This window comes from Tetrao urogallus (assembly GCF_951394365.1).
Source record: "Tetrao urogallus genome assembly, chromosome: 23".
Taxonomy (NCBI): Eukaryota; Metazoa; Chordata; class Aves; order Galliformes; family Phasianidae; genus Tetrao; species Tetrao urogallus.
In genome coordinates this window covers 2,082,031-2,096,152 of record NC_136836.1, presented here as the reverse complement: position 1 = coordinate 2,096,152, position 14,122 = coordinate 2,082,031, and the positions used below count along the sequence as shown (strand labels likewise).

Here is a 14,122-nt window from a genome sequence, read left to right as displayed (position 1 = left end):
TCCTTTCTCTTCCTACTTAGAATGTCTTAGGCGAGCTGTAACCCTTCCAAAGTGCCTTATTTTTCCTATATGACATAAATATATTTATAAGAACTGTGCTGTGTGTGGCCGGGGCGCTGCAGAGCAGGGCGGCGTTGGACCGATGCTCTCAGGGCGCCGGGGGGGAATTGGGTTTCTCACTTCAGACCAAAGGAGTTTCAGCACCGAAACTCTGCTTAAGGAATAAAAAAAGAGAGAGAACCACCAGCTGAGGAGCAGAGCGCTGCCTCCCTGGGCTCGGTTGTTCCCCTCTCAGAGCAAATGCTGATGGCACGGCTGGTGTAAGCCGGGCTTTCCTGCTGCCACTTTCAACCCCTTGGATGATGAAGATCCCAATTGCAATTTTTTATTTTATTTTTTTTTTTTTTGTAATGTAGACGTGGAAGAAAAAAAAACCAAACAACCAAACAAAGCCAACAAACCACGACGGGCCTTATTTTTAAAACCTCAAACTCGATAAAAAAAAACCTTTCTATCCATCGGTGCCTTGGTGTGTTCTTGTGGGAGCCGCGACGCTCCTGTAGCGCCCGCAGGGGCGGTGCGTGCTGAGCTGTGCGAGAGCCGTGCGGTGCGGGGCTGGGCTGTCCTTTGAGATGCTGCTGCTGGAGCCCGTGGCAGGGAGCTCAGCATGGCAGAGCCGCCATCCAGAAGCAGCGCCGTGGAGCCGCAGCCTCGCTCCGTGCGCCGTGAGCTGCGCTCTGCCCTCGGGTTCCGCCTCCACCTCGGCTGCACGAGGTCCCTGTGCGCTCAGGTGCGCCTCCTGGGCTCGCTGTCAGCCCCTTCTTGCTGCTGGATGGCGAGCAACAAAAGCACCGTGCTTTGCCTGCTTGCTTCGCCGTGCCAAATCCCTCAGCTTCCCAGAGCCCCCCGCGCGCTCTGCGGCGCTGTGCCTTTCCTGGCTGACAACGGTCCCTGGCTGCAAAACCTCATTAGATTAATTGGCCTCGCCAGCTTCTGAACCAGCAAGCCCTCTCCCGTGCTGGGGCACGGAGGGCAGGGAAGGAGCAGCTCTGGGCTCTGCGTCCCGATGGCTGCGGGCTCCATCTCGTGTCGAGCAGCCGGGGAGCTGCGGTCGGTGATGGTTGGGGCTGCCTCAGTGCTTTTGCTTTTGCTCTGCAGGGCTGCACGTCGCACTGGGGGAGCAGCCGTGGTGTGAGCAGCACGCGGTGTGGGGCAGCTGGGGGAGCGGAGGGGCCTCGTGGCAACGCAGGGCTGAGCTGTGCGTGGGGAGCAGAGCCCAGCGGCGAGATGAATGGTGTGCTGGTGCTCTGCAGCCCTGAGCCCTTGCTGGGAGCTGCTGGGAGCTGCTGGGCCGTGCCTTGGCACCGCAGCCCCGTCTGATGTTTGTGTGTCTTCTGCCACGGCGCTGGGCACCGCATCACAGCTCCGACTTCGCGGTCTCCAAAGCAGAGCTTAATTCTCTCCTCGGAGGTGGTGCGAGCAGCACCCCGCAGCCTCTGCCCAGTGGGCTGCTGTCCTTCCCACGGCTGACGTCAGCTCCTCTCCTCCGTTCCCCCTCCGGGACCGACGTGCTGCCAGCTCCCATCAGCGTTCGGCCCCGCCTGGCAGTGCCAATGTCACCCCGGCACGGCTGCGGTGCTCCCTATGGAGGTGTGCGAGATGGCAGCTCAGCCCGCACAAATGGCCAGCCATCTCCTTCCTCTCTCTCTCTCCCTCTCCCTTTTCTGCCTTGGTTTTCTTTTCCCCCCTTATTATTTTATGTTTTCTCCCCCTGCCCACGCGGCGCTGAGCAGGGAAGGCGAGCGGCTCCCGTGCTGCGGATGGCTTTATCTGCAACTCCTCCATCTGCTCACAGCAGCTCGCAAATAACCGCGGGGTGCCAGAGGAATTATGGATTTGGAGCTCGGGTTCTGCAGCCTGCCAGGGCAGCCTCTCTGCGCCGGCCTTGGCTGCCTGCACCGCCTGCATGGGGCGCCGGGGCTGCAGGCGGGGCTCCGTCCCGTCACCCGGAGCTGCGTACGGCTTGGAGCTGCACAGCCGAGGGCACGGCCTGCGGGTCGCCCTGCGTCCCTGCTGCACAGCCTGGGCTCGGAGCAACGCCGCAGGAACCGGGGGATGCTGCATGATGAGCAAACCTCCCCAGCTCCCGCTGTCTGTGCGCTTCTTTCCCCGTTTCCTGTACTCCCCATGGGTGAAGCTCCGCTCCTGGATGCTGCCTGCGCTTCCAGGGAAGCAGAATCCCCAGCACCAGGGCAGAGGATGCTTATTTTGGCAGAACGCAGGCCCACGATTGCAGCTGCTCGGCCTCTGCACGGCATTCCAGTTCCGTTCCCGGATCCCTGACCTTTGTTGGGGCTTTAGGGGCTGCACGGCCTCCCTCCTTCCCTCCCCCCTCCCGTCGGCAGAGCCCTGCTTTTGGCACCGGGACGGGAGGCCGTGCTCGTTAGCGCATTGCTGGGGGAGCAGCCCTGCCTTCGCCATGGTTACTGCCAACCCGGTGGCCTTGCTGCTGGGCACGTGCCGAGCAGAGCTGGGGAGCAGAAGCCGCAGCCCCGTGCAGCCCTGGGAGCGGCGCTGGGGGGCGAGGGGGGGCTCACGGCACAGCCTGGCCCTGCTGGGAGCGAGGGCTGCGTGCCAGATGTGCTCACAGCTGGAGCGATGCGTTGCCCGTCCTGCTCACAGCAATCCCTGCAGCCCCGAGCTTCCCACCCCCCCCCCCCCACCTCCCCACCACCACCAGCAGCACGGGGCGGGGGGAAGGGGGGGGGGTTATGGGGAGCTCTGCTTTCTCCCGCAGCAGGTTTTCAGAACCCCCCCAGCTCGCTGTAGGATCACGTTGGCTGTCGTCTGTCTCAGTGCTGGGGGTCCCAGCGTGGAGCTGCGTGCTGTCCCAGTGTCCCCGTGCTCAGGGAGGTGACAGCAGCCGTGTGACAGTGGGGGAACTGGGGCACCCAAAGCTTTGCTCCGTTCCCTTAATTGTGATAGGGCCAAGAGGAACCCCCAACCCCCCCCACCCCCAGATGTGCTGTGTGTCGCCATCACCCCATAAGGAGGAAGGACCCCTCCTCTTCCTCCCCTCCTCTTCGTCCCCTCCCCAAGATGCCGCATCCCCACGTGCCCGCGGGTGCTCCGACGCCTGGAAGTGACCCAGTGCCCCCAGGAGGCACCAAGGGGGGGAGGGTTGGGGGGTCGTGGGGCCCAGCACCCAGAGGGGACAAGCTGCCCTAATTAGCGCTGTGATCATTAACCCTGCCTTCCTCGTGCTACTGCCGTGTGTGTGTGTGTGTGTTCCCCCCCCCCGTGCTTTGCATGGCGTTCAATGCAATCGACCCCTGCCCCCCCCTCCCGCCCTACATCACCCCTCCCCCCCCCGCGGTGTCACCCAGGGTCGGCAGCAGTCCTATTTCCCAACCACGCGCATTGAGGGCAAAGGGGGGGACACCAACCTGCCCCCCCCCAGCATCACACAGCCTCATCTCATATCACAAATCGCTTTTATTCCCCCCCAACCACCCCAAAACGGCTGCAATCAACGCTCAAACACGACCCCCCCACACTCCCCCTCCCCAGAAAAGTGCCAATGCACCCCCAGCGCAAAGGAACGCTTTGGTGGAGGTGTGGGGCAGCCCCGGTGCCCGGGGGGTGGGGGCTCATGTGGGCACCCGAAGGCAGTGGCAGCAGAGGGCAGTGCTGCGCCTCCAGAATTGCCCCCAAAAATAAAGAACGGACCCAAAAATAAAGAGATTAATATGGGGAGGGAGGGGGAGGGAGGGGGGCATCTGCAGCAATTCCCCCTCACCTCCATTTGAGGTCAAATAAGCAGAGGGGAGCGAATGTCCCTCCCCAATCCCCCTTCCCCCACCCCCCCTCCCAGTCTCCCTTGTGCAAATTGGGGCTGTTTGGGGTAAAAATGCTTCTTGTGTGTGGAAAAACAGCGGGGGGGGGGGGGGGGGGGGGGGGTCGTGCACAAAAGGTTGGGGATGGGGAGAGCTGATGGGGGCGGGGAGAAGGGAAAAACAAAACCCACCCCAGCAAAAGGGATGAATGAGATGGGCAGGAGGGCGGGGGGGGAGGGCTGTCAGTGGGGGGCAGACAGACGTCAGGGGGGGCAGCTGCTGCTGGGTGACAACCAGGGATGGGTGACAACCAGATGTCACTGGGTGACAGCCAGCCACCACCAGCTGACCATGAGACGTCACTGGGTGACAAACAGATGCCATCAGGTGACAGTAACACCTCACTGGGCACAGCCAGATGTGACCGGGTGACAACAGCACCTCACTGGGTGACAACCAGATGTGGCCAGGTGACAATCAGACATCGGCGGCTACAACCAGCTGTCACTGGGTGACAACAACACACCAGTGGGTGGCAATCAGCCTCTACCAGGTGACAATGGGACATCAGGGGGTGACAAACAGATGCCATCAGGTGACAGTAAGACCTCAGTGAGTGTCAATCAGATGTCATGGGGTGACAACAGCACATCACTGGGTGACAACCAGTGACAACCAGATGTGACCAGGTGACAATCAGCCATCAGTGGGTGACAACCAGGCATCATCAGTGACAGCCAGCCACCACCAGGTGACAATGAGACGTCACTGGGTGACAAACAGATGCCATCAGGTGACAGCAACCTCACTGGGCACAGCCAGATGTGACCGGGTGACAACAGCACCTCAGTGGGTGACAACCAGACATCACCAGTGACAACCAGATGTCACCAGGTGCCAACAGCACATCAGTGGGTGCCAAACACACATCACTGGCTGCCAACCAGACGTCGCCACCGGCAGCCCCACGTCCCTTGGGGACGATCACACATCGCCGGGCGTCCGGGAGCGGAAGGGAACCGCGGCAGAGCGGCACCCGCAGCACAGCGCCCACAGAACCTTCCGGAGGTCGCCGTTACGGAAGGCGTAGATGAGAGGTTGAGGACGGAGCCGGCAGCAGGAGGTGGGCAGAGCCGCGGCCACCCCGCAGGCAGAGCGCGGCGAAGGGCAGCCAAAACGCGGCGAAGGCGCCCAGCGTGAGCGCCAGCGCGGCCGTCCCTGTGCGCGCCGTGCCGCCGCCCGCCCTGCGAGCCGCCTCTGCGCGGCCACGTGCTGCGCGTGGCCCCGGGCGACGCGGCTGATCTGCGCGCAGAGCTGCAGCAGCAGCACGGCGAAGGCGGCCAGGGAGGAGACGGAGAGGGCGGCGAGGCGCGGCCGGCGGAGCGGCCGGATGGAGCCGCAGGAGGACGGATCCCGCACGCAGTTCCAGCGCAGGGCGGGCAGCGGCCCGCAGCACAGCGATGCTCCCCAGGCGAGCAGCAACGTGAGCCGGGTCCGGCCGCCCGCCCCGAGCTGTCGGTGAGCGCGTGCTGCAGCGACGCGAAGCGCTCGGCGGCGATGGCCAGCACGGAGCACACGCTGGCGGTGAAGGCGGCGAGCAGCAGCCCTGCTGTCCCCAAAGCCAGCGCCTCCGACGGCACCAGAGAGATGGAAGCGAAGCGCAGGATGAGGCCCAGCCCCACCAGCAGGTCGGCGGCTGCCAAACTGCCCACGAGGAGGAACATAGGCACGTGGAACGCCGGCGTCACCGCCAGCACCGCCAGCACCGCCAGCACTGCCGCGTTCTCGCAGCTGATGGTGGTGCTGGAGATGCACAGCGCGACGTCCCATGGATCCAAGGGCAAAGGTTGGAGCGTGGACTCCGAGGACGGAACGCTGCCATTCTGTACCCCAAAATCACCATACTGCGCCGTGCTCGCATTGGGGGGCCGCAGCTCCATCATGGGGACGGGGTGGGGGTCACCTGTGGGGGGCAAAGCCAAAGGTGACCCTCAGCACCCACCTCCAGAGCAGCACCTGCAGCACCTGGGGATCTGAGCGCTGCAAATCGTGGTGGATAAATCCTTGGGAGCAGCACCGGCCCCACCGCCTGCCCACCCCACCCCAAAAATAAGGAGGGAAGGTTATGGAGGCAGCTCCACTGCAAGGGTCTGACCCTGCGACCTCAGGCCCCGGAGATGGGGGGGGGCTGCTTTGGGGTTCTGAGGGGGCACTGAGTGGGCAGCACAGCCCTAGGTGTGCTGTGTGGGGTATCCCCCCGGCTGCCCTTCCCATGGCAATTTACCCAAATGGGCTGACAGCCCTTCCCCAGTGCCCTCATCCCACTGCTGACCCCATCCCAGTGCCAACACCTTCCCCAGTGTCCCCCCTCCCATTGCCTTCCCATCCCACTGCATCCCACTACTCTCTAATCCCATCACCCCCCATCCCAGCACCCCCCCCCCCATCTCAGCATCCCCCCATTCCAGTGCGAAACTCATCCCAGTGCCCTCCCTTTCCAGTCCATACCACTGCCTTCCCATCCCAGTATATCCCAATACTCCCTCATCCCAGTACTGCCCATCCCAGTGCCTCCCATCCCAGCTTTCCCCCTTTCCAGTGTCCCCCATCCCACTGCCTTCCCATCCCAGTGCCTCCCATCAACCCCATCTCAACACCCCCCCATCTCAGTGTCCTCCATCCCAGTGCCAACACCTTTCCCAGTGTCCCCCCTCCCATTGCCTTCCCGTCCCAGTTCATCCCAATACTCCCCCATCCCAGCAGCCCTCATTTCAACACCCCCCCTTTTCTCAGCATCCCCCATCCCAACCCCCCCCCATCCCAGTGCATCCCAGTAGCCCTTTATCCCAGCACCCCCCCCATCCCATTACCAACCCCATCCCAGTGCCAAACCCAATCCCAGTACATCCCAGTGCTCCCCCACCCCAATGTTTTCCCCCATCCAGGTGCCTCCCCCACCCCAGTGTCTTCCAGTTCTCCAACACCCCCCCATCTCAGTGTCTCCCATCCCAGGACCCCCCCAGCCCCAGTCCATCCCAGTCCATCCCAGTCCATCCCAGTCCATCCCAGTCCATCCCAGTCCCCCCCCCGTTCCAGGCACTCACCCGCCGGGCTGCCGGTCCCGGGCTGTGCGGTGCTGCCCCGCAGCCATGGACGCTGCCGAGTTATGGGGACCGAACCCCTCCGAGTTGTGCGGGGGGGAGAGAAAAGGGGGGGGGGGTGAGAGGTGTGAATCACCGCCCCCCCCCCCGCAGCCCCGTGACGTCAGAGCACGGCGGAGCCAATCAGCTCTCCGGGATGCGGGCGCGGGCGCGCGCCGCATCGTAATCGCAGCGAGGCGGGAGCGGCCCATTCACAAAAACAGCCCCCGCCCCTCCCCCCCCACACCCAGCCCACGCCCGCGGCCCCCCCCCCCCTCAGGCCCCCGACCCCCCGACCCGGCTTCCCCTCGCCACATCTTTGCCAAAGTCATTGCGGTGCCGGGAGGGAGCGGGGAATAATTAATTAATCCTTCATCATGAGCCCTTAATAATTAATTACCGGGAGTGCCGGAAAGGGCGGGCGGGGAGGCCTCCCTCGTGGGGGGGGGGGGGAGGAGGTGTGTGACCCCCCCTCGGGACCGCCCCAGGATCGGGGGGCCGGGGAGGGGGGTTCGCAGTGCTGAAGGTTCCCCCGACGGCGCCGCCCCGAGGGGAGGGGGGGGACTTTGCCAGCCCCCCAGGTGGAACCCATCGCAACGGCGCCCTCCCGTTGGGATCCCGGGGGGGGGCTCGGGGGTGTGCACGGCATGGGAGGGGGGGGGCAGTGCGGAGGGGGCAGGGGGAGCGCGCTTAGTGCTCAGAACGCGCAATGTGCGCGCAGGTGCAGCGCCCACGCGGCGCGCAGCGCGCAACGCACGCAGGACGGGCATTGCGCGTATCCAGAGCGCACGGAGCGGGGCGTGCAGCGCGCGGGGTGTGCGACGAGTGTGCAATGCGTGTGCAATGCGTGTGCAATGCGTGTGCAATGCGTGTGCAATGCGTGTGCAATGCGCTCCGTGCCCGCACCGTCCCGCTGCCGGAGCCGCAGCCGCCTCTTTCCCACGGGCCGCCCGCGCCCAAAGGAGGGGGCTGGGGGGGGGGGCGGGGCAGAACGAGGCGGGGCCGCCCCCACCTCCCCTCCCTCTGCCCCCCCCCCCCCCGCGGGTGCGGACGTCCCCGCTCCGTTCAGCTCTCCCGGGAGCTCCGCCGCCGCCGCCGCCGCCGCGGGACCGAACGGAACGAACCGGGTCGGGCCGGGCCATGACCCCCCCGTGCGCCGGAGCGCTGCGCTGCGCGGTGCTGTGCGCGGTGCTGTGCGCTCAGGGATCCGCCGCCACACGCGCAGGTACGGAGCGACCCCACGGGGTGGGGGTTGGGGGGGGGGGCTGAAAGAGGGGACGGGTCAAAGAAACTTTGGGGACTCGCCTTCCCACGCCTCCACTCCTCCCCCCCCCCGCTTCGTGCCCAGAGCGCGGCGCCCACCTCTCTCCCCGATGGCGGCGCTTTGGGCCGCGACCTGCAGGTGCGGGGTGAGAGGGGGGGGCACCCAATGGGAACCCCCCCCTGAGAACCCACAGGGGGAGCGAAGCAGCTCTGCCCGGCCCCCCCGACCCCCCCGCGTGCAGCTCAGCATCAATAATGCACAGCCCTTCTCCCATCCTCCCACCGCTCCGGATTAGCGGTGCGGCGCCGAGCCCCCGGGATGGGGTGATCAGCCCCCGCCTCCCCCCCTCCCCCCCCAGGCTTCGCTGACCCCGTTGTTGCTGATCCCCATGAGAACGGCTCCGGGCCCCGTTGTGGGACGATGCAAACACCGCTGGGATGTGGGATGGGGGGGGGCACCCGGATCGGGGCCTCACTGCTGGCACTGCCTTCAATTAATGATGAGTGCGTGGGGGAGGGGGGGGGGAGAGCCGGTGGCAGAGCAGTGACTCACATTGGTGGGCAGTGGGGCTCCGGGGGGCAGAGGGGCACTGGGGGGTAGAAGGACACCGAGGGGCAGAGGGCACCAGGATGGGGTGACCCTGCAGCGACACCCAAAAAGATCCCCGTCCCACAGCTGTGGGCAGTGGGGTGAACCCTGTGCGCCATGGGGTGGTTTGGGGTGAGGGATGTCCTCCGATGGGACTCTGCTCCCCACCAGGAGGGGCCACCGGTTCTTCCCACTCGGAGGTGGGGAACGGACCCGGCCCTGACCCCGCTTCTCCCTTTGCTTTGCAGAATGCAGCGAGCTGCTGTCCTGTGAGCTGTGCACCACCGCTCCTCCAGCGCCCAACGGCACCGGCTGCCTCTGGGGGGGCTGTGGGGCACCGGGTGAGCGCTGCACTCCTCCCCCTTCCCAGTGCCATCCATCCTTCAGCTTGGGGTGTGGGGCTCCAGGCCCTCCTGGGTCTCCCGGGACCCCCATGGGAAACCCCTGCCCCATTTCGCTGCAGAGACGTGGAGCTGCGTGCGCAGCAGGGCGGCCGTGCGGGACACATGTGTGCTGTACAACAGCAGTGCCCTGTGCCCAGGTAACCCCACAGCCATGGGGCTGCAATGGGGATGGGACCACGCGTGGCTGTGCCCCCTGCAGCCCTCCTCACTCCTGTCCTCTGCTGTTGTCTCCAGCGGCACTGAAATCCCCCACCAAAGAGCCACCGCGGTCCCCTAGCAAGGAGCCGGTAACGCATTCCCCACGTGAGTGGGGCTGGGGTGGGATAGCATGAAATGGGATGGGATGGGATGGATGGATGGGTTGGGGTAGGATGGGATGGGAAGGGATGGGAAGGGATGGGATGGGATGGGATGGGATGGGATGGGATGGGATGGGATGGGATGGGATGGGATGGATGGATTGGGGTAGGATAGCATGGGATAGCATGGGATGAGTGGGTTGGGGTGGGATAGCATGGGAATGGGATGGGATGGATAGGTTGGGGCTGAATAGCATGGGATGGGGTGGGATAGGATGGATGGGTTGGGGTAAGATAGCATGGAATTGGATGGGATGGATGGCATGGATGGGTGGGGGTTGTACAGCATGGGATGGGGTGGGATGGGATGGGACAAAATGGGGTGGGATGGGATGGGATGGGATGGGATGGGATGGGATGGGATGGGATGGGGTAGGATAGCATGGGATAGCAGGGGATAAGTGGGTTGGGGTGGGATAGCATGGAATGGGATGGGATGGATAGGTTGGGGCTGAATAGCATGGGATGGGGTGGGATAGGATGGATGGGTTGGGGTTGGACAGCATGGGATGGGGTGGGATGGGACAAAATGAAATGGCATGGCATGGCATGGGATGGGATGGGATGGGATGGGATGGGATGGCACGGGATATGACCACCCAATTCCCTGTGCATCCTGTATCCCCGGGGATGAGCAGCGCCACCCTCTTGGGGTCCCATCACTGAGCTCTGAGCCCCGCTGTGTGCACGGTGCCAGCCCTGCCCCAGCCCCACAGCTCTTCACCCCGTGCTGCAGCAGTGTAGGACGGGCTGGGGGGGCCCTGGGGAGCAGCAGCAACTCCTGTGCGGGCAGCAGAGAGGGCGGGGAGCTGGGATGGGGCCGGGAGCGGAGATGGAGCCTCTTCCAGGAAATGGGAACTGGAGAGCTGGGCTAAAAGCGGCCGTAACCGGAGCTGCGGCTCTGAATTATTGATGCCTCGTGCCGCTCCAGCAACGGAGGGGGCCGAGCCCTTCTCTCCCGCTGGACCCCATCCTTCAGGAGGGGGGTCGGGTTAGGGTCCGTCCCCGTAGCCCCACTCTGTCCCATAGGGAGCAGCACCACGCGTGCCCCGCTGACGGGCAGCCCCGAGTTCCAGCCTCCGGGCTTCGACACGGCCAGCTTTGTGGGCGGCATGGTGCTGGTGCTCAGCGTGCAGGCCGTCCTCTTCTTCATCCTCAAGTTCATCAAGTCCAAGGACAGCAGCTACCAAACGCTGTAAGGCTCCCTTGCTCCTCTGTGGGGTCGCACCGACGCTGTGGGGCAGCCCCACCGTCCCACCGCGTCTCACCGTGGGGCGCTGCGTCCTCCCGTGGCTGTTTGTCCGTCCCCTCCCATGGGGGTGGGGAGGATCTGGGGCTCTGGGGCGCCCTCCTTCGTTGCCACGTGGAGGAAACGAGTGTCCGTCTCGTGTCCGTCTGTCTGTGCGCTGCTGTCCTGCCGCACCCCATAGGGACCGTGCAGCCCCCAGACCCCCCCCGTGGGGGTCCGATGCTCTCCCAGCCCCTCCTCGTGCCCACCGTGGGGCTTCTAACGCGGGGGGGCCGTGCCCCTCTCTCTTTCCTTGCACGCTGCCAGAGAGGACAACCAGTAGGTGCTGAGCGCTGCCAGAGGATGGGGAGGGGGCTGCCCTGCTGCCCCGCGGCTGCCCCTGGGGGAAGGGGCTCATTCCCCCCTTCCTGCTTTGCGTGGCGGGGGGGTTCTCTGCTGTTTGCTGTTTGTCCCCGGGGCTGTGAGGTGACCCCACATCCCCATTCCTTCTGCTGCAACCCCAAGAAGGTGGCGGGCAGCTCCCGTCCCATTGAGCCCCTCGCTGGGTTGGGGGCTTCCCCCCCCAGGAACTGCTCTCTAATAGGGCACCCAGCAGCGTGCATCCCCCCCCCCCATCCCTCTGTGCGCCGTGTGGGGGTCCCCTCTTTGTTCAGCATCCCGGTGCCATCGCATCCTGCAGGGTCCCAGCCCCGCATGCTGTCCCCTCCCCTCCCATCCCTCTCCCCCCCCCAGCCCTGAGCCCCCGCTCTCCCCAGTATCCCCCCCCCCCCCCTGCAGGAGCAGAGCCGGGACCTTGCTGTGTGCTTTTGTTGTGCCTCTGTGTTCCTGGGTGTGTGTGTGGGGTGGGGGGGGACACGATGGAGATGGAGATCCCTGTGTCCCCCTCCTCCCCCCGTGTGCTGTTTTGGGGAGGGGGCTGCGTGCTGTGTGCTGTGGGGTGAGGTTTGTCGCTCCCGCTGCCCCCATTAAACTCTGCCGGGTGGTGTCTGTGTGTCGGCCCCATCGTGTCCAGGGGGGGGGCATAGAGGTGGGAGGGGGGGAGATAAGCCTGCAGAGCCCCTGTGCCCCCCATCCCTTCCTTGCAACAGCTCCCATTCCCCCTCTCATCCTGAATGTGGGACCCCCCTCTCCCACGGGTGGGGGCAGTAGGGTGGGTGCTGTGCCCCCCCCCCCGGGCCCTTCCTGCTATGTGCTTTTCTCCATCCACTGCTGCAGGATCTGAGCTCCGGGCGATGCTGCCCTCGCCTCCCCCATCCCCCCCCTCCCAGGGAGGTGGAGAAGAGACCACGGCTGTGTCTCCATCCCATGCTGGGACCACCCCAAAGCTGTGGGACCCCCCCCATCTGCACCACAACTATGCAAAGCTGGCTCTGCTCGGGGGGGGGGAGGGGGAGCTGCACCTGGGGGCGAGGGGGGGGGCTGGGCTGTGTGTCAGCAAGTCACCCAGCGGGGCACGGGATGCTGCTGGGGGGTTCCCAATGCTCCTCGATGGCGTGGGGGGGCTCATCCAGCCCAGCTTTGCCCACCCCCCCCCCCCCAACCCCCCAACCCCACACCATGCTTGCCAGGAGGAAGATGTGGGGGTAGGAGGATGGGGGCTGTTTGCCCCCCAACCCAGGGCTGGCACAGTGGGGGCAGAGACCCAATAAAGGACTTTCCTCCCATGCCTGGTGTCTGAGTCGTGGTTACCCCCTCCTCGTGTCCCCTCTCCCCATTAATTGACCCTGGGGGGGGATGGGGTCACTATGGGGGTGCATTGATGGGGAAATGATGGAGATACGATGGGGACACGATGGAGACTCACATCATGGGGACACGGCAGGGGCGTTTTGGGGATGTGAGGGGGACGCAGTGGCATCTATGGGATTCTATGGGGTTGTGCTGATGAGGACGTGATGGGGACACCACAGAGTCACGATGGGATGCGATGAGGACATGGTGGGCACACAGGGCACTGCCCGCCCCCTTCCCCAGGAAAACCACAGCTTCTCCTCCCCCCACCCACGCGTGCCTTGCAGCAGCAGCAGCTCAGGGGGAAGGAACTCGCTGTGGCCCCACAGCTTCCCCTTTCCTCAGCACCTCTTTTGCAACTGGTGCCACCAGCACCCGGTGCTGGGGGTCTCATCCCGTTGGGTCCTATAGGGTTCCATCCCATCAGGTTCTGTAGGGTTATGTCCTGTCCCACCAGGTCCTATAGGTCCCGTCCTACTGCGGCCTTTAAGGTTCCATCTCGTCCTGTCAGGTCCCACTGCATCCTACAGGGTTCTGTCTTGTCCCATCAGGTCCTATAGAGTCTCATCCCATTCCACTGGGTCTAATAGGGTTTTGTCTCATCCCACTGGTTCCTATTAGATCCTGGCCTATCCCATTGGGTCCTGTAGGGTCCCATCCCATCCCACTGGGTCCTATAGTGTTCCATCCTATAGGCCCTGCCCCATTGGTCCTATAAGGTCCTGCCTCATCCCCCCAGGTCCTGTAGGGTTCTATCCCATCCCATCAGGTCCTATAGGGTCCCATTCCATCCCACCGGGTCCTTTAGGGTCCCATCTCATCAGGTCCTACAGGGTTCTGTCCTGTCCCATTGGGTCCTATAGATCCCATCCTATCCCATTGGGTTCTATAGGGTCCTGCCCCATCAGGTCCTGTAGGGTTTTGTCCTATCAGGTCTTACAGGTCCTGTCCCAACCCATTGAGTCCTAGGAGGTCACATCCCATCCCACTGGGTCCTATAGGTCCTGTCTCATTTGGTCCCATCAAGTCCTATGGGATCCCATCCCGTCAGGTCCTACAGGTTTCCATCCCATCCCATCGGGTCCTGTTGGGTTCTGTCCCGTCCCATCAGGTCCTGCAGGGTTCCATCCTATTCCATCAGGTCCTATACAATCCCACACCATCACACTGGGTCCTAAAGGACCATCAGGTCCCATGGGTACCATCCCACCGACTCCTATAGGCTTCCATCCCACCCATCGGCTCCTATAGGGTTCTGCCCACCCCGTCGGATCCCATAGGTCCCATCCCGTCCCCACGCGGCCGCGCTGAGTCACACCGGGACAGGCGGAAGCGGTGCTGGTGCCCGGGGCGGGACGGGGCGGAGCTGGGAGGGGGGGAACCGAGCCCAAAGAGCAGAGCCGGCACGGAGCGGGGCCGGTTCGGCGGTGGGGAGCGGGGCAGCGCGGGGAGCGGGATCGGCTGTGCGGGGCGGGGTGCGGGGCTCTGTGGGTGCACGGTGCGGGCTTTTCCTGGTGCCGGATTTGGGACTTTCTGAGTGCAGGGTTTGAG

The 14,122-nt window shown here is 64.6% G+C and overlaps 2 protein-coding genes across 2 annotated transcripts; one reads left to right on the top strand and one right to left on the bottom strand.

The window, feature by feature from the left end:
• Positions 1-4,820: 4,820 nt before the first annotated feature.
• Positions 4,821-5,779, bottom strand: GPR3 (G protein-coupled receptor 3; the record flags this gene model as incomplete). The annotated part of the gene is made up of 2 exons (XM_079546145.1): positions 4,821-5,299; positions 5,350-5,779. 2 exons carry the CDS (start codon positions 5,777-5,779, stop codon positions 4,821-4,823), a joined length of 909 nt encoding a protein of 302 aa, XP_079402271.1.
• Positions 5,780-8,116: 2,337 nt separating this feature from the next.
• Positions 8,117-10,790, top strand: CD164L2 (CD164 molecule like 2; the record flags this gene model as incomplete). Its single annotated transcript, XM_079546144.1, has 5 exons — positions 8,117-8,201; positions 9,077-9,169; positions 9,292-9,369; positions 9,467-9,535; positions 10,621-10,790. The coding sequence occupies 5 exons, from the start codon at positions 8,117-8,119 to the stop codon at positions 10,788-10,790; spliced, it is 495 nt and encodes a 164-aa protein (XP_079402270.1).
• Between the last annotated feature and the right edge of the window lie 3,332 nt (positions 10,791-14,122).